The following is a 17,796-nucleotide window of genomic DNA, read 5'->3' on the forward strand; positions in this document are numbered from 1 at the left end:
ATTGTTCCTGTCTCGTAAGAACTTACTTAGGGATTCTCTGCAACTTTTCTCTGTAATTTCGCTTCAAAGTATTCGAAAAATATATGAGAAATATTTGAAAGTTATTCAATTCTATTCGCACTCAATCTTTGTTATTCCAATTCGCTTCGGACCCAAAATTTTGCTATTCGCACAGCTCTAGTAAAAACGAATCGCATTGTGTAGACCCTAGCGGAGGACGTCAAACTTTGATGTGGCGAGTTGGTGCAGGAGCTTGCCAAGACAGGCATTGTTGCACGTATACGAATTTTCTTTTTGCATATGGTCTCGCTTACCAACTGCCTTTTTGTGGCAAAGTTGGTGCTATCGATATTGTAAAGGGGTAATTTGCTAATACAAGAAAAATCGCTGCTTGCTTTGGTGTCCCTTAAGATATGTGGAATGGCATTTTTATTGATTTTCTTTAAAGTTTAGAGATGCTTTTATTATAAAAGTGGCACTACTATAACTTGCAACGTTATTATATAGTTAATATTTTTGGTAGAACGTCGTTGCATAAGTAGAGCTATTTCAAACTCAATTGCTGCTGCAGCTGGGGCTCTAGTTGGCTGCGAGTCATTTGATTAACCAAGGTTTCCTTCATGGAACTTTTGAATAAAGTTTGGCATTGGGCTGTTCAATGCCTTCGACTGCAATGACTCTGAGATGGGGTGAAAAGCCTCGCCTTGCATCTGCCTAAGTAGTCGTCGAGCTCGAGGTCGTAGACTGCCACACACTGGCCACCGATTCCATCCGCATAGCCCAAGTCAAACCGCTGCTGGAGGTTCTGCACAGTTTCATATGTTGCGGTCAGTGTCATTCCATCCACAGGCTCCCTCTGGAACGCAAGAGCAGGTTGGTTCATCTTCTCATTTAGTGCAAAGTGTCACGTAAATCAAGTAACTGTAATAAAGTGCATGAAAAGGCTAAGGTAAACAACTTGAAAACTTCAGAGACAAGTGCAGTGGAATTAAATGGGGTCAAGAAAGACACATGTACCGACAGCACTGTACGTCTGTCTGTATTCTGGATTCAGGCTGAAACGTTATTCTTGATTACAGCCAGGGGTTTCTAACGTGCGAGCACAACAAAATCAAAACATAAGGGAAAAGAACACTTCTGTTGTCTTGCCCATATCATCGTTGTTGGGCTCGCTGTTGTAAGTGCGATGCCAACTAGCCCAATTTCTCGCACAGCTACACTTTGCTCACGCTGCCCTTGCGGAAGCGCATTTTCACTCTTGATGTCGGAGGAGTGGTCATTTCAGATTTCTGCCTGCCGTCATTCACAAGGTTTTTCAGTTACCTTGCCAACGCAGGAATGTTAATCACGAAACTGCGTGTGCAACACCAGCAGCTATTCCTCTTGACGTCAGTTGCGATGTAATAATAATAATAATATCTGGGGTTTAACGTCCCAAAACCACGATATGATTATGAGAGACGCCGTAGTGGACGGCTCCGGGTATTCCTCTTGACGTCAGCTGCGATGTAAAGCATGTATACTTGCACCGGAACAAGGTGGAGACATGTCGGGACAATGTCTTCAAATTCCTGAACATTTTTGCTCTGCATCGGCGTTCGCGATGGAGAAAATCGAAGAACGGGGCGTATGAAAGTTTCATTGCTGCCAAAACGTGCACACCGACAGATAAGTGATGCAGTGATAAGAGTCAGGCGCACTCTGTTCAAGGACAGTTTCGCAAAACTTTGCTGCCTTCCATGCTGTCGTCACGCACAGTGTGGCCTGTGCAAACTTTCTCTGTGAGGGCGCGAATCGGGACTGCATACTGTTTCAAATGTTGCAGACGTGCACCGTGTTTGCAGACAAATGGCAAATTTGTCACGTTGTTTCTGTGTTGTGCCGACTGTTCCGCGCTTTAGTGACACAGCGGCAAAATTGTGTTCAGCGTAACGCCAGCCGCTTACCTTGGTGGCCAGCGTGCATTCCTTTGTGCTGCCAGCCATATCTACTGACCACGAGGCGTCACAGAGCTCGAACCGGGCTGCCTTACCAGTAGCATTGCTTGCGCGCAGTTCGGGACCTCGGCCGTGGGCACGGGCTCCCAATACCGGTGAATGTGCGAGGAACGTGCTGGCAGAGAGCCGCATGGCGTAGCAGAACTGCATGGAAAGTCACAATTCTCCTCCTCAGATGATGTGCTCTATGTTGATGCCGCCGATTACGGGAACAGGAATTATTATGCAATATCAGTCATCCACTCTCACGGCCAGGTCGCTGCGGCCACCTCCATTCCTGCCTCTTTGTCGGAGGAGGCCATAGAGGCGGCCATAGCCCTGGCCCTCACAATCTCTAATTCATCTGTTGTCGTAAGTGACTCTAAAACAGCCATATATAATTTCGGAGAGGGCGGGGCGTCTAAGCTAGCCCTTTCTCTGCTTTTGTTCCATCCCCTCGATCAAATTGTAGCACTAATCTGGACTCCCGCGCATGCGGGCCTTGCCGGAAACGAGGCGGCTCATGCCAGTTCCCGAGGATTTACATTCCGGGCACAAGCATCCGACGTGTCGCAACTCCCTACGGAGGAGGCGCCGTTTGCTGCGCGGGATCGGTTTATTTCATTCTATGACATCTGCACACACTACCGATTAGAACGTTTAACCTCTCCGCCACTCATTCGCAAATCCCCGCGCAGGTGCGAAATTCTGTGGCGACAGCTGCAGACTCGCACCTTTCCTTCCCCCTACCTCCTACACTGCATTTATCCCTCCATTTACCCTTCTCCCTCTTGTAAATTCTGCGCCGCTTCTACAGCAGACTTAAACGGTAAACCGCATCATGAGGGGGGGGGGGGCGCCCCCGTAGTCACCTAAAAAGAGGGGGGCGCAAAGTCTGCCCCATACATCGATATAATAGGGAGGGGGGGCGCCGCGATGCGCGAGGATCAGTGACGTCACGCACCGGAGCCGGCAGCTCCCGCGCACTCCGCCGCCGTCGGTCTGCGCTTTCCAGAGGAGTGACGTCGTAGCCTTGGCAGACGCACTGACGCCGGCGCGCGCGCAACTAGTCGCCTTCGCTGTGCAGTCGCCGTCTGACACTGCGCTGGAGCCGCTTGATAGCGCCTCTGACTGGCGCTTGCCAGTGTGGTATAGCCATGGAGAAGGAGAGCGCAAATGCTGCTCAACGGCGCAGAAGAGCGGAGAAGCTTAACTCATCGGATGCCGAAGTAGTTGCCTGGCAAAATAAATATACATGTGCCACATAATACGTATACCGTGTGTGTGTCATTGGAGCAGCAGTAAGCATGATAATCAAGCTAATCCTAGACAATAAGGAAAGCTATGAATAATTAGCTGAACCTTTGCTAACGCTACGTTATCCTGGCATAGGCGAGCTAAGCCACTGCAACACTTTTCATTTGCTCCATTGCGTCCTACCACACCGCTGCCACCGTATGCAGCAAGGGAGAATCTCGCCAGCTTGTGAAACACTTTAATCGCTACGAAACCGCCGCCATTAATCCATCTTCTGGCTCCTCATCTCGAGCCCGTTCCCCACTGCCATCACTTGTGATGACACTTGCTTCGAATGTACCGGCATAAAACACACTAAACATGCCATTTGAGAGAATTCTCACCCTCGATAGAAATGGAAGAGAGAAAATAATTTCACCGATGTGGTGTATGTCCGTTATGCTGCCAAAGATAATGAACCAACTGATGAAAGAGGCACGCAAACAACTCGAGACCGCCATTACAGCAGAGGAGGGAGAATGGCTGCGCTAAAAAAGTGGAACTTGGTGTTGAGGTTCAAGAACCAGTTCTCTGGGTCGCATGATGGTCCAGATATGCATCCTTCCCAAAGGGGAGTGAAGACATTGTAAAATAGGGAAGTAAAGCAGGGAAGCGTTAGCGGACGTCACCTTTCGTGAGAGGCCCGTTGTCCTAGCAAATCTGTACATCGCAGCGGCCACTGCTGTTCGATTAAAGTGGCACGCGATGGTGCTGTGCGAGTCCGGAGCGTGTACCACGATGTAGTCGACGACGTCTAGCACGCCCTGCAAGTCGTAGTTCTTAGTCGCTGACTGGGTGCTAACCGCCACTGTGAGCGTGTAATCCGGCAACGGAAGCAAAGACCGGAACTTCTGCAGAAGGTCCACGAGGCCAGCCTTGTCCGCAGCGTCACCGCACCGGTCGCCTGCAATGTGTCGGCGCCATTTATGCATTTTCAACTGATGATCGACTGTAGCTGGCTGTGGTCCGTAGCACGATTTAAGCTATTGTACGTCACAATATCACAGGTGGGCGTTCGGCGTCCCTGTAAGTCACTGCATACGTAGCACATAGTGTCTCCGTGTACTTTCTTAAAATTCGAAGCGCAGGACACTTACTAGATTCGGGTGGAAGGTGGGTAAATCGTAAATGACAGCAAAGCGTCCGCGTGGTCATATTTGTCTGTTTTGTCCTGCCAAACAGACAAATAATAACACTAAAACTGTCGGGGATCTTACGTTCCAAAACCACGATATGATTATGAGGGACCGCTATAAAGATCGCTAGAAGTGCGTGCTACCAATGGTGCTGCATCAGAGCAGACCACTGTGACGGCGATACCACGTTGCCTTATGGTAACCATAGCAGATGCATTATCAATTTGAAAAATTGCACTTGCTCTGGCGAGGCTCACACCTCATGGCCTGCACTGGTGCGAATCAATTCTGAAGGGGAGAGATATGGACACGTGTGACGACTCACAAGTGAACAAATGCAGATAAACAACCTTATTAAAATAAAGACTGCTTGGTTAATAATTTGACCCCTGTGCCAAAGCTTCTACCGTGACCTCTGATACAGTGCCGCGCCCGTTTCACGGTGAGGCCATTGAGCGCTCTGCCCCTTGTTTTGCGCGTCTGTGTCGTGCCTAGGCCTAACGCACCGTCAAATAACATGCAAACAATAATCTTTTAATACATGGGCTTTGCGTTATGGGTGGTTGCTATTCCAAATAGGGCACCGCCGCCGCGGTTGTACAGCGATTACTGTGCTCGGCTGCTTACTCGAAGGTCGCGGACTCGATCAAGCCACGGCGGTCGCATTTCGATAGAGGCAAAACGCTAGAGGCCCGTATACTACATCGACTTAGGTTTAACGAACCCCAGGAGCTCGAAATGTCCGGAGTCCTCCACTACGGCGTGCCTCATAATCATGTGGTTTTGGCACTTAAAACCCTAGGTGTTATTATTATTATTATTATTATTATTATTATTATTATTATTATTATTATTATTATTATTATTATTATTATTATTATTATTATTATTAAATAAGGCACCGCATAGTAGCGCTTACTTTTGTAGCTTCGGACATCCCCCCCCCCCCCCCCCCCCGGATCTGCGCATGTGCGAATCGCATGAGCCTTTGGAAACAGCCAAACCGTGTCCCACTAGTCAGACCTGGATAGAGCCAGTTGACGTGCACGCCACTGAGACGGTCCATGTTCACGTGCACCATGGCGGCTCGGGCAAACACTTCCACCGTGTCGGCGACCACCATGTGATGGAAGCGACTGCTGTCCGATTCGTCTATGCCTAGGCCCAGAAGAATGGGCACGTCGTCCGTCTGGCCGTGCATCTTCTTGGTGCTGCAACGCGACGTTTGGACGGTTGTGTCAAAGCATGGTTGGAACAGATAGCGCAGTAGATTCAGAAACAAGAAAGGGGAAAAATAAACACGCACTTCCACGTGATGTAACGAAATTTACTGAAATGGGATATAAATATGGTTGAGGGGAGTGGAGTGCGAGATGGTCGCAGAGTTAGTAAGCAAAAGTAACGAGGGCGAGAAGTTCCAAGGAGTTGGAGCTTCAGTCCCTCGTTTCCCTTACTTCCTCTTTTGTTTTTCTTTCTCTCTTTTTCCTTCATGCCCTCAAGACTATAAATGTGAGCACAAAAAAAATATTTCTTATTCCTGATGAAGACCAGACTCTGGCCTAAACGTCGCAAATAAGCACTTCCATTGTTAGTGTTCTCATGGAGGATCTACTCCACTGTATACGGCCACTTTCGCCACCATACCTGCATATATATATATATATATATATATATATATATATATATATATATATATATATATATATATATATATATATATATATATATATATATATATATATATATATATACTACTGGCGGCGCTGACTGACGCTCCCACGTTTAAATTCACATATATACCCTATAAAGTGGACGGCGGGATGGCCGCCGCGGTAGCTCAGTTGGTAGAGCATCGGACGCGTTATTCGAAGGTCGCAGGTTCGGTCCCTGCCCGCGGCAAGCTATCTTTTCGTCCACTTTTCTTTCTTCACAATCACTTTACATTTACTACTAAAACATCCCCTATACTTTCCTTGGCATTATTGTCTGTTAGTTCTCATTATTATTGTGTATAACAAAGAAAACGAGCCCTTGAAATTAACACTTCTTTCCTTCATTCATAGCGAGGGTCTCGTTCTGGCAGACTTGATGCTTTCAGGTAGTATGCGAGGGATTATTGGTCAGCTGCCAGCTCGTAATAAGTTCACGTGCTACGTGACGCCAACAGGCAGAAAAAGAGTGTTCCACACTCGCCGTCAAGGCTACTGGCGGCGCTGACTGACGCTCCCACGTTTAAATTCACATATATACCCTATAAAGTGGACGGCGGGATGGCCGCCGCGGTAGCTCAGTTGGTAGAGCATCGGACGCGTTATTCGAAGGTCGCAGGTTCGGTCCCTGCCCGCGGCAAGCTATCTTTTCGTCCACTTTTCTTTCTTCACAATCACTTTACATTTAGTACTAAAACATCCCCTATACTTTCCTTGGCATTATTGTCTGTTAGTTCTCATTATTATTCTGTATAACAAAGAAAACGAGCCCTTGAAATTAACACTTCTTTCCTTTATATATATATATATATATATATATATATATATATATATATATATATATCAGGTGGTGCGAAGGTTCATCGCGGCGCTCCCCCCCCCTCTTCTTAGGTGACTAGGGGGGCGGCCCCCTTGAGCGCACGCCTATATATATATATATAAAGAGAGAGAGAAGTACATAGATGAATGTTCTTGAACAGGAGTTGTCGCTGGAGTCACCGTTTTGACAAATGGTCTTTTCTTCAAGACGGCAACCTTGAAGTTCTCATCACCGTTCCGTTGAAAATCGCTAAGAATTTTTTGGCTTTCTCATCGTATACCGCTGCCCTCTACGTCTGCAAACGCATGATCAAAGTGCATACACAAACACGCATAGTAGTCGCATGACAGGGCACGCGTATTGGGAATGAGCCGTAACATTCCCATAGCTGTATGTTTCTTTAGTGACAGATAGGTTCAATAGCCCGCCTATGAAACATTGTCGGGTGTCGCTTACGCGCCTCGCCAACGCAGCTGTATGCGCAGCGTACCGTTTGCGCGATGCGCTGACGATGCTGCGCAGGAAAGCGGCATCGTGCGACGTGCGATACGAAGGGTTGGTCTTGGTCACGTGGAAGAACTGAAGGACGATGTAGGTGCAGTACTCGAAGGGCACGAACGCGGCCTGATAAAAGAACTGTTGCCTGAAGTGCTTGTTCTGCAGGACGCAAATCACGGGCCTCTGCAGCAGCAACTTGTCGTCGTAAATCGGCATTGCTGTGGCGCTGGTTCTGAAATGCGAGAGACGCTGGTTTAAAGCGTGCTAGATTTGGGCGCGCTTCGTTTCCTATTTTTATGCAATCGGCCCGTTACACGTGTACCCGCTGCCTTGTGCAAAACGCACCCGAATGTCTGGAAGCCTTACCTATTGTTTTAGGATTTTCCGATGAGATTGCGCGCACAACAATAGAGTTTATTCTGGATCTGGAACCAAAACGCGGCCACCAACGATAACGCTGAAATCTTAGATGCCACATGCATGTATAAAATTTCCCACGCGCTTTATCGCTGATCAGATCACCGACGATTGGGCTCGAGGCTATCATTGCTCTGAGTGTGTCGTTTCTTTCTGGGCACAAATTCGCCCAATGAAGTGTTTCGTCCGTTTACCTGATGGAGCTTAGTGCTGGCTTCACCGTCACAACCACGTGACAATATTAATGACTTTTATAAGCGGGAAACCGGGATTTCTTCGGACAACATATCAGTCAGTATCAGAAATCCATTTTCCGAGCTATAATTGTAAAAAAAAAATGCAAAGAAGAAAAAGGACCTCTAGTGACCTAAAGTAAGACAAAAGGAACTATCATACAAAACTATAATGAAGACTAGATATGCAGTATAAGATTAATTATTTCTGAAAAATGAGCGAACTCGATATCGAATCACTTTCTACCTTTAATAAGGAAGGGGTGAGAGACCCGAGAACACTACGGGCAAAAAATATACAAGGCCTGGCTATACGAGAACTTTCTGCTCGCTGTCCGCTCTTATAAGGGTGTTCCAGCTATCACGCAGCACGATTTAAAAAAGAGGAACGGCGTTACGCGAAGAAAACGTACTGCATATTGTTCCTAGTACACTGGAGTAGCCACTGCTATTTTTTTTCGTCAATTAGGTTTAATTAATTAGACATAATTATATTTGTAACTCGACAAGTACTCACCTAATTGTCAAAATGTCAATGAGGCGTATCTAGGCATGTTCAATTGGCATCTAACTACACTATTTTCAACAACGTGCTAATTGCGAGCTCATTTTTTTCCGGTTGATCAAGAAAGCCCGCGAAATATGAAAAGTGACGTGTGCTTAGGCTGCTGCGCGCATCGGGAACCAGCTCCCTCAAAATGAGGCAGCCAGTATCAAGGAAAAAATGCAGAAAGAAATGGATCGCCCTATCCGCCATTCCCCGGCCAAAGAAACGCACCGCTTGGTTTTACAGAGTCAGGCCGTAAACAGAACAGCGCTCCTGTCGCGTTATCAATGAGAACAGTCGGCCGTGAGATATGGATTATGATAGTGGCGTACTATCGAACGGAATAAATCCCAGCGAAATTGCGACGCATTTTGTAGGCACTCGACCCCTTGCCAAAATGCGGAACGCTGTCTTTGGCCACGGACAACAGGCAAAGCGGTTGTTTGCAGAAAGCTTATTTGAGGGCGCTGGTTTTCTTTGCGGGTGGGAGCGTAGTCACGTGTTATTTTTCATATTTTGCGGGCTTTCTCTATCAGCTGGAAAAAATGAGCACGTTATTAGTACGTTGTTGAAATTTGCGCAGTTAGATTTCGTTTGAACATGCCTCGATATGCCTCAATGACATGTTCATAATTACGCGAGTACTTGTTGAGTTATAAAAATAATTATGACTAATTAATTAAACCTCATTAACGAAAAAAATTAGCAGTGGCTACTACAGTGTACTAGGAGCAATAGGTTCGCTTCGCGTAACGCCGTTCCTAAGTTTTTAAAATCGTGCTGCGTGATAGCTGGGACACCCTGTGTAATGTAGTGCATATGCACGAGAAAGCCTTTGCCTAACTGCATAAAATGCTCCATATAATTCGCGATGAACTTGCGACGAAATTCGTGAAGCGCACAGAAAGGCAACGCTGCCTGGATGCCTCACACCGCCCCTTTCCTGGACGGAAGTATTATTGGAGTTTAAGCTTCGAAGCTTTTTTTGTGCATAGCCGTAATTCATACAAACACGGTACATTCCAGCAATACACGTGTCCAGAAAATAATGCGCCCGGTACTTGGAGCCGCATGAATTTTGCGGCGTCCGGTGGAATTAAGGTTAAGTGCCTTCAGCAGCTCCTTGTGGACAAGTTGTGGAAAGGGAGGAGAGAGAACCCTCCTTGCCCGCCCCGTAACTGGCGGTTTTTTTCTTGTATTAGTAAATTACTCTTCCACGATGCCAAAAACACCACGCTTGCTGCGAGAGGACGCTTAGTAGCGAGAAAACGGGCAAAAATAAAATGCGGGTGACGACGCCACCTCGAAGTTCCCGCTCCAGTCGCCGAGATGTCATTGATTTTGACGGCGTCTACATAGGCCTACGACGTTAATCGGTAAAAATGAAGTACACCGTCTTCCGAGGGAGCCAGAGACGTGACAAGTTTCAGGAAATTTAGATTGGGCACTGTGGCTAAAATACAAAAAAGTGCTTTCAAATCCGTGACGTCACCACTGGAAATTTCGGCGGGAAATTTAAAAGTGAAACTTTTGACACAGATTTTCTCATCTATTAATGAAGCTGGGATGGTGAAAATAATGACACTATGACACTAGAGTTTCCGGAGTATAATTTATTAGTGTAAACTAACTTATAGTTTCACTTTAGTGTCCCTTTAAGGTATCCCTTTAAGAAAGAAAGAAAAAGAAGTCAAAATTAAACCGGTGTCTCCCGCTATGGCGTGCGCCTCATAATCTCGCGACGTATTGGCGCGTAAAACCCCAGACTTTTCACTAACTATACGCATAGCTGAACGTTGCTTACGTCGGCGCTGAGAAGGGGAATCGCGGAACGGGCTGCTCGCAAAACTGCTCCAGGTTGACGTCGCGACGAGGCTCGGCGCTGACGTCGGTCTCCGCGTTTCCTTTGCCTCGCGCTACTTTGGCGTAGGGCGCCAAGAACAGCACGGCGGGAATGGCGATAAGCGCCAGTGACAGCAGCAGGCCACCCACGGTGCAGGCGGCGAGCAGGCGCCGCCTCCCTTGTCGCAAGGCTACCGTCGTCGCCGGCTCGTCCGAGCTCAGGGCCATGTTCTGCAGATAACTTGGTAGCCATGCCGTCGCCGTGCTGTCTTCGTCCATCGAGAAACGACAACATCAAGGCGAAGCCGCTGACAAGTTGATTCGCTGCGGCACGTGTCATCACAGTTAAGGCTAGTACCGATAATAAAACGTTTGCTGGAAGTGCAGCGCTGTGTGTGTCCCTTTGTTGCCCTCTTGTTTCATGTTTCTTTGCACTGGCATTGTTATCCAAATAAGCAGCTTGTCTGACTGGCCTAACCAGTTATCAGTGCGCTCAAATGGAGTGGAGTCAAGTGAAATGTTACATTTCATTAAGATAGTAAAATTGGACTTGACAGTTCCAGATAGCCATGCATGTCGGTTATTGCACTATTTTCCATTTGGTCTCCCAAATGTAGTGCTGGTTAGCCCAGCTGCCAGTACATATTCATCTGGAGACCCATTGTAACCGCACTCTTCCTGTGACTGTTTGTTATTCCAACTGGAGTCCAATGCGTTCCTCAGCTGCAATTGGGACCGACCCATTAGCGTTGCAGCTGCATTTCAGTTGGAATGTTTGGACATAGTTATGGAACCAGCGATTCGATATTATTAAAGGACAAGTTGATAATAAGATAGTTCCTGTCGGGCTTTGTTGCATGTGCAATTGGCGCTGGCAGTTCTATATGGTCTTCATGTCTTATGTCTCCCAACAGACATTTCAGCTATGTAGCTTTTCGGTCGACGGCTGTTCTACCCAAAAGTGAACCTTTGCAAAACGGTGGCACGTATTTTGCTTAGGAAAGGTGGACGAAGGATAACAATAAAGAGCTTAGAGAAGATCCTTAAGCGAATACGGAAGAAACGTCTCATTTAGGCTCCAGCCTAACCTTTCTGCTTTGCATTCTAAAGCTTCCCGTAGACAGCAGAGCAAGTTAGTCATGCGGCATTGGGAATTATATTCCTTTCGCACAACACTCACCTACTTCTTCAGTTTCGAGAAGGTTTTCGAACACAACACACTTGTCTGCCAGTGTAGAAGGTGCTTTAGCTGTGAATCGAACACGTCCGGATGATCATGATGATAATTGAGAAGACGACGTTAATTAATGAGCGGAAAAGGATATGTTTAACATCGTGTGAGGCGACACGTGTTTCCAATAAGTGTCATAGCAATGATTCACGTGACAACACTTGGGTCATCAAGGGCGCCGTGTAGAGGAGCGACGTGCAGGCAAATTTGCGAGGGGGTTACACAGTCACCACCTCATATGCATTTAACTTTCTTGTTAGACGTCACTCTTTCTCGCGAGACCGCGCAATGTTTGCTCTACACTGAACGTGTCTAACTTCCGGAGGAAATCGTGATGATGATGATGATGATGATGGCGGTGATGATAGTCATCATGACCGAACCGGACAGGTGGAGAAGGATAGACGGCCTGTTTGGCAAGAATCGTCATGTGATCATTTTACTTGGCTCACAAGGTCACATTTTCATATATATATATTTTATATATATTTCATATATATATAGATTAAGAAGTTTGCAGGTATAACGTGGCAGCAGAAAGCACAAGACCGGGTTGATTGGCGGAACATGGGAGAGGCCTTTGCCCTGCAGTGGGCGTAGACAGGCTGATGATGAAATGATTGTGAGGCAACGTTTAGGACGCTCAAGACACTTCTTTATTGTCTCGAGTATCAACCCCAAACCCAAGCGTTGATGATGAGTATGTACATCTGAGAAAATGAAGCGCGGAAATATTTCTCACACTAATTTTCCCCGCGCGTGCGAGCGGCCGGCCTGGCCGCGATTTAGGCGGGAAAGGTATGGCGAACGAATAGCTTGAGACGCGAAACGTGAACTATCTCAGATGCACGGTAACGACGGTCCGAAGAAACCTCAACGGGGATGACAAGGTAGTTGACTGGGGAAGTTTGTTCACGAACAATGTATGGTCCAAGAAAGTGCGATTGAAACTTCTCACACAATCTTGGAGTACGAACAGGCGTCCAAATTAGTACTTCATCTCCAGGACGGAAGGTGACGTCGTGATGAAAGCTGTCATAACGTTGCTTGCGGTCTTGTTGACTGGCCTCTGTGTTGAGGCGATGACGTTGTCGACATTCATCCAGCCTAAAGACGAAATTTTATGGTGTATAGTTGTAGGGGTTTTCGTCGTTACATTGAAGAAAGAGACGTCTGTGATGAATGTCGGCGCACGACCGTAGACGAGGTAGAAAGGTGAATATCCGATAGTTCGTTGGACAGTGCTGTTGTGCGCAAATGTCACGAAGACTGTGTCCCAGTTATCGTGGTTTGGTCCGATGTACATTGATATCATGTCTGTTAGAGTCCGATGGAATCGCTCTGTTAAGCCATTTGTTTGAGGGTGGTAAGCCGATGGGGTCTTATGAACTATGCCACAAGTTTTTAGCACTTCTTCAAGAATTGTGGACAAAAAGGTCTTGTCGCGATCACTCAACAGCACGCGAGGTGCACCATGACGCAACAAAATGGCTTCGAAAAAGAAGGCGGCAACGTCTGACGCAGAACTAGTGCATAGAGGGGCGGTTTCTGCGTACCGATTGAGATGATCGACAGCTGTCACAATCCACCGATGACCTGCTGGCGTTACGGGAAGTGGCCCGACTAGGTCTATTCGATAATGGCAAATGGCGGTTCGGGGGACATGAGATGGATTGTAACAGGCCAGCAGGAGGTGAAGTTTGTCGTTTCCGGCGTTGACAAAGTGCGCAAGAAGCGACATACGTGGCCACAAAGGTAGAGAGGCCAGGCCAGAAGAAACGGCTCCTAACGCGATTGTATGTCTTGTCAAACCCCAAGTGGCCAGCAGATGGGTCGTCGTGCAGTGCTTCGAGAACTTGTGTACGCAGTGAACGGGGAAGTACTGGCACCCAGCGATGCCCATCGGTAAAGTAAGTATAGCGATGTAGCACGTTGTTTTCCAGCTTGCACTGCCTTAGCTGACGACGTAGTCTGGCATTAGGTGGAGAAGACGTGCCACTTAGGTATCCAATTATGCGGTTAAAATAGGGTCGTCACGTTGACACGAGGCGAACTGAATGCAGCGGTTGGAAGATAGGGACTCAGCAACTGCCAGTGGCGATAACGTGAGTGAAGATGAAGCCTCATGATCACCCGAGGGGCAACGAGGGTGCGTGGTCGGAGAAGAAAGTTGCAGAGAGCAGCGAGAGTGAGCGTCGGCATCGTGATGCGGTTTGCCAGACTTGTACACAACGTCAAAAGTGTACTCTTGCAAGCGAAGTATTCAGCGACCGAGGCGCCCAGACAAATATTTCAGTGAAGACAACCAGAATAAAAGCGTGATAGTCGGTATCACAGGGAAGTGGCGTCCATAGATATATGGTCGAAAATTTTGTATGGCCCAAACTACAGCGAGACATTCCTGCTCTGTTATCGAGTAGTTCTGCTCCGCAGGTGTTAGTGCGCGACTGGCATATGCGACAACTCGCTTTTGTGAAGTGTCGTCGCACTGTAGGAGGACAGCACCGATTCCATGGCCGCTTGCATCTGTGTGCAGAAAAGTAGGCGCACTCTCGTCGAAGTGACGGAGGACGGGGTCTGATGTTAACGCACGTTTGAGGGCTTGGAAAGCACACGGAAGACGCCAAGCCAAGGAAACTTCGCAAATGTTTTTGATTTTCTGGGCGAGGGAAACGAATCACGGCAGCAGTCTTGTGCGGGTCCGGTCGAACGCCATCTTTACTGACAAGGTGACCCAGCACTTTGATGCTTTTGCTGGCGAAGTGGCTCTTCTTTGTATTGAGCTGAAGTCCATCGTTCGAAATGCATGTTAAAACTTCGTCCAAATGCTCAAGGTGCTGAGGAAAAGTGGAAGAAAAAATACCGATGTCGTCTGAATAACATAAACAGGTTTTCCACTTTAGGCCACGTAAAACAGTGTCTATCATGCGCTCGAATGTTGCAGGAGCGTTGCATAATCCGAAGGGCATTACGTTGAACTCATGAAGCCTAGCCGGCGTTGCAAAGGCTGTTTTGTCTTTGTCCACTTCGTGCGTAGGCCTCTGCCAATACCCAGACCGGAGCTCGAGACTGGAGAAATACTCTGCGCCTTGAAGGGAGTCGAGGGCATCGCGACTCGTGGCAACGGATAGACTTCTTTTTTCATGATCTTATTATATGCTCTGTAATCGACACAAAATCGTACAGAGCCGTCCTTTTCCCGGACCAACACCACAGGAGATGACCAAGAGCTGGAGGAAGGCCGGATGATGTCGCGTTTGAGCATGTCGGCGACGTTGCCCTCGATGATTTGCCGTTCCACCGAAAACACGCGGTATGGGCGGCGGCGTACAATGGAGCTACTATCGGTTTCGATGCGGCGCTCTGTGACGTAATTGCGGCCGAGAACCTTGGAATGTGCGTCAAACGAAACGCTGTGCTTCTGAAGAATGTCTAAAAGGTCTCTCTTTTGCTCAGCAGTAAGGTGGGGATTGATGGTAGCATTTAAAGCAGCGCTCGCAGCCTTAGGATCAGTTGAGGCAGACAAAGGTGGTGATTCTGTGCGAAGGGAAACCAGCGAAAAAGGCTCGGTGTCAGCGAAGCAACTCATAGCAGTGCCCTGGTGCAGCATCACTGGCGAGGAAGTTGGGTTAAGTGCGGCGACCAACGCTCTACCGTCGTTAAACCGCACAAGACCAGGTGCAATGGTAAGCCCGGTAGGTTTGCAGCGACCAGATGGTGCAATGCACACGTCACCATTAACAATGGTGTCAGAAGCCAACGTAATAATATTATTAAACTGATCAGCGCAAAAATTTGACAACAGTACACATAGAAAAGACGTGGACCAGCGCATACTTCCAACTAATTTTTAGTACAAGGACGCACAAATATATAGACGAAGATAAGATCACATGCTTATCTAAGAACTAAAAAAAAAACCAAACAAACTAAAAGGCAAGAAGGAACCCCAAAAACCAAGAGATCACCCTGGAACACCACGTGCCGAAGAATTCAAATACGTCAATTCTTTTTCCGATAAGAATATAGACGGTCTACTGATGCAACTTCCTTGAGCTACGAAGGCACTAGAATCATAATTGAGGCCGCAACAATAGCCCAGGGAAGTTGCATCAGTAGACCGTTGCATCAGAAGAAAAAAAAGACAGGAAACTAAATGCGCTTCGTATTCATTAAGAGAGAAACGTATTAGAAGGACCGTTCCCGTGTATAGTATTGCACGCTCTCATACCTGATATTGTCTTTGGTAACCTCGTCCGTAAGGTGTTGGGCAGTTTTAGAATAGGGTACGCAAAACTTTTCGTTAGCGTTTGTCGCCACTTCGCATACGTACCCAAATAACCTAAACCCTAAACTCTCTATTATCGTATCGAGAATGTCCGTGCAGTCGATCAGAAATATCTGTTGCATTCAGGATGGCTTCTCGGTGATTGTTAGCAGGTTAGGTTGTGGTCCTCGTTTTTTACGGGTGTGTACATGTATGTGTGTGTGGCGGCCAATTACCTTTTCGACTCATCCGATTCTTTGTTTGCCAGTCCCGCCGATTGTGGATATGAGCCACACGCCGAGGTAAACAAACAAGCTGACTATTTATGTAATGTTTATTATCACAATGTCATAATGCACTGCACTTAGGGCCTGGAGCGGTAGCTGTCGTAATAGCTTGACGAAGCAGGGAACCCCGCATCACAGACAGAGATGAAGCAATCATCTATACGAACATCAGCACTCACTTTAAGCACAGACAAAGCAATAAAAAAAAGGTGAACGATTATGAAATGCAGGAGGCACCTACACGTGCACAAAATAAGATCCTGCTGTGAAAATAGACTAAAAGGAAACAATGCTAATTAAGGTTTGGTTTGATCTATGGGTTTAACGACCCAAAGCGACACAGCTGCTATGAGAGACGCAGTGGGGTAAACAACTGCATGCATGTGAACAAGTGATGAATATTTTAACCTGAAGGTATATATTTATTTATTTATTTATTTATTTATTTATTTACATACTGCCGGCCTTCTAGGAAGGCCTTAGGCAGGAGTGGGGCAGAAATACACAACGCAGCAACACAGCACAAGCTCGAAGTATTGAATAGCGTTGCACATTAGGAAGAGAAAAAAAAATACATAAGGTAACATTCTGTGAAGCAATGACATTGGTAGAGTATGCAAAACAACGAAAGGGAACAAATTACACGGCAGTCAGACTCGCATAGCACAAGGTACTCACATTTGAAGTATTTACATAGCACAAATTACACACAGGTACTGACATTGTACTAACATAGCACAAAAAGTCCAAGAAAAAAAAAAGAAAAAGAAGGTTTTACCATTTATTTGAACGCAGCAAAGTGAAAGCGATAGCAAGTAGGTACTACATGACGTTACGTGACGCTTCAAGCGTAGTGGCGCTTACGCAGCTTCATTTCTGATAGCCTGCAGAAAAGAATCAATGTTGGGACGTTCTACCACATGAGCAGATAAGGCGTTCCACTCGACGATTGTCCGAGGAAAGAAAGAATACGTAAAAGTGTTTGTTCTGCACTTCAGCTCGGCCACCTTTTTTGCGTGAAGAGACCGAGTAAAGCGGCTAATGGCAGGTGCTATGAATGCGGATGAATCAACTCGTAATTTTTTGTGATAGAACAAATAAAATAGCTTTAGCCTGTCATGACAACGCCTTGTTTCGAGTTTCTCTAGTCCTGCTTTCTGTAGGAGGTGCGACGGGGATATTTTCCAACTGTAACTATTATAAATGAACCTAGCAGATTTTCTTTGGATACTTTCCAGTTTTAGTTTATTAGAGGCTGACCAGGGATCCCAGGCCGCAGCTGCATACTCCAATATGGGCCTAATAAATGTCCTGTAGGCTAATAGTTTTATTTCCGTTGTTGAGTGACCCAGCGTGCGCCGAAGGTATCCCAGTTGTCTATAGGCTTTTTTAGCAATAAACGTTACATGTTCATTCCAGCGCAAATCGGAGGTTATCATTACTCCTAAATACTTATAGCTGTGCACTAAGCTTAAAGGTTGATTATTGATGGAATAGATGAATTCAAGTGGTTTGTTCTTGCGGGTTATGGTCATTG

The 17,796-nt window shown here is 46.8% G+C and overlaps 1 protein-coding gene across 1 annotated transcript; it reads right to left on the reverse strand.

Moving 5' to 3' along the window:
• Positions 1-526: 526 nt before the first annotated feature.
• Positions 527-5,614, reverse strand: LOC119382510 (uncharacterized). Its single transcript, XM_037650222.2, has 4 exons — positions 5,432-5,614; positions 3,902-4,176; positions 1,947-2,141; positions 527-856 (listed from the first exon to the last, which is right to left on the reverse strand). Exons 1-4 carry the CDS (start codon positions 5,607-5,609, stop codon positions 656-658), a joined length of 849 nt encoding a protein of 282 aa, XP_037506150.2. The 5' UTR covers positions 5,610-5,614; the 3' UTR covers positions 527-655.
• Positions 5,615-17,796: the final 12,182 nt, after the last annotated feature.

Source organism: Rhipicephalus sanguineus, chromosome 2, assembly GCF_013339695.2.
Source record: "Rhipicephalus sanguineus isolate Rsan-2018 chromosome 2, BIME_Rsan_1.4, whole genome shotgun sequence".
Lineage (NCBI taxonomy): Eukaryota > Metazoa > Arthropoda > Arachnida > Ixodida > Ixodidae > Rhipicephalus > Rhipicephalus sanguineus.

What these genes read in the sequence shown, in the direction of transcription:
- LOC119382510 (XM_037650222.2), bottom strand. Translation starts at nt 5,609, where the DNA reads ATGCACGGCCAGACGGACGACGTGCCCATTCTTCTGGGCCTAGGCATA. An exon ending in CAACGGGCCTCTCACGAAAG is followed by an intron (nt 2,142 to 3,901) that starts GTGACGTCCGCT and finishes CTTTCCATGCAG; the next exon opens with TTCTGCTACGCCATGCGGCT. An exon ending in AATGCACGCTGGCCACCAAG is followed by an intron (nt 857 to 1,946) that starts GTAAGCGGCTGG and finishes CTTGCGTTCCAG; the next exon opens with AGGGAGCCTGTGGATGGAAT.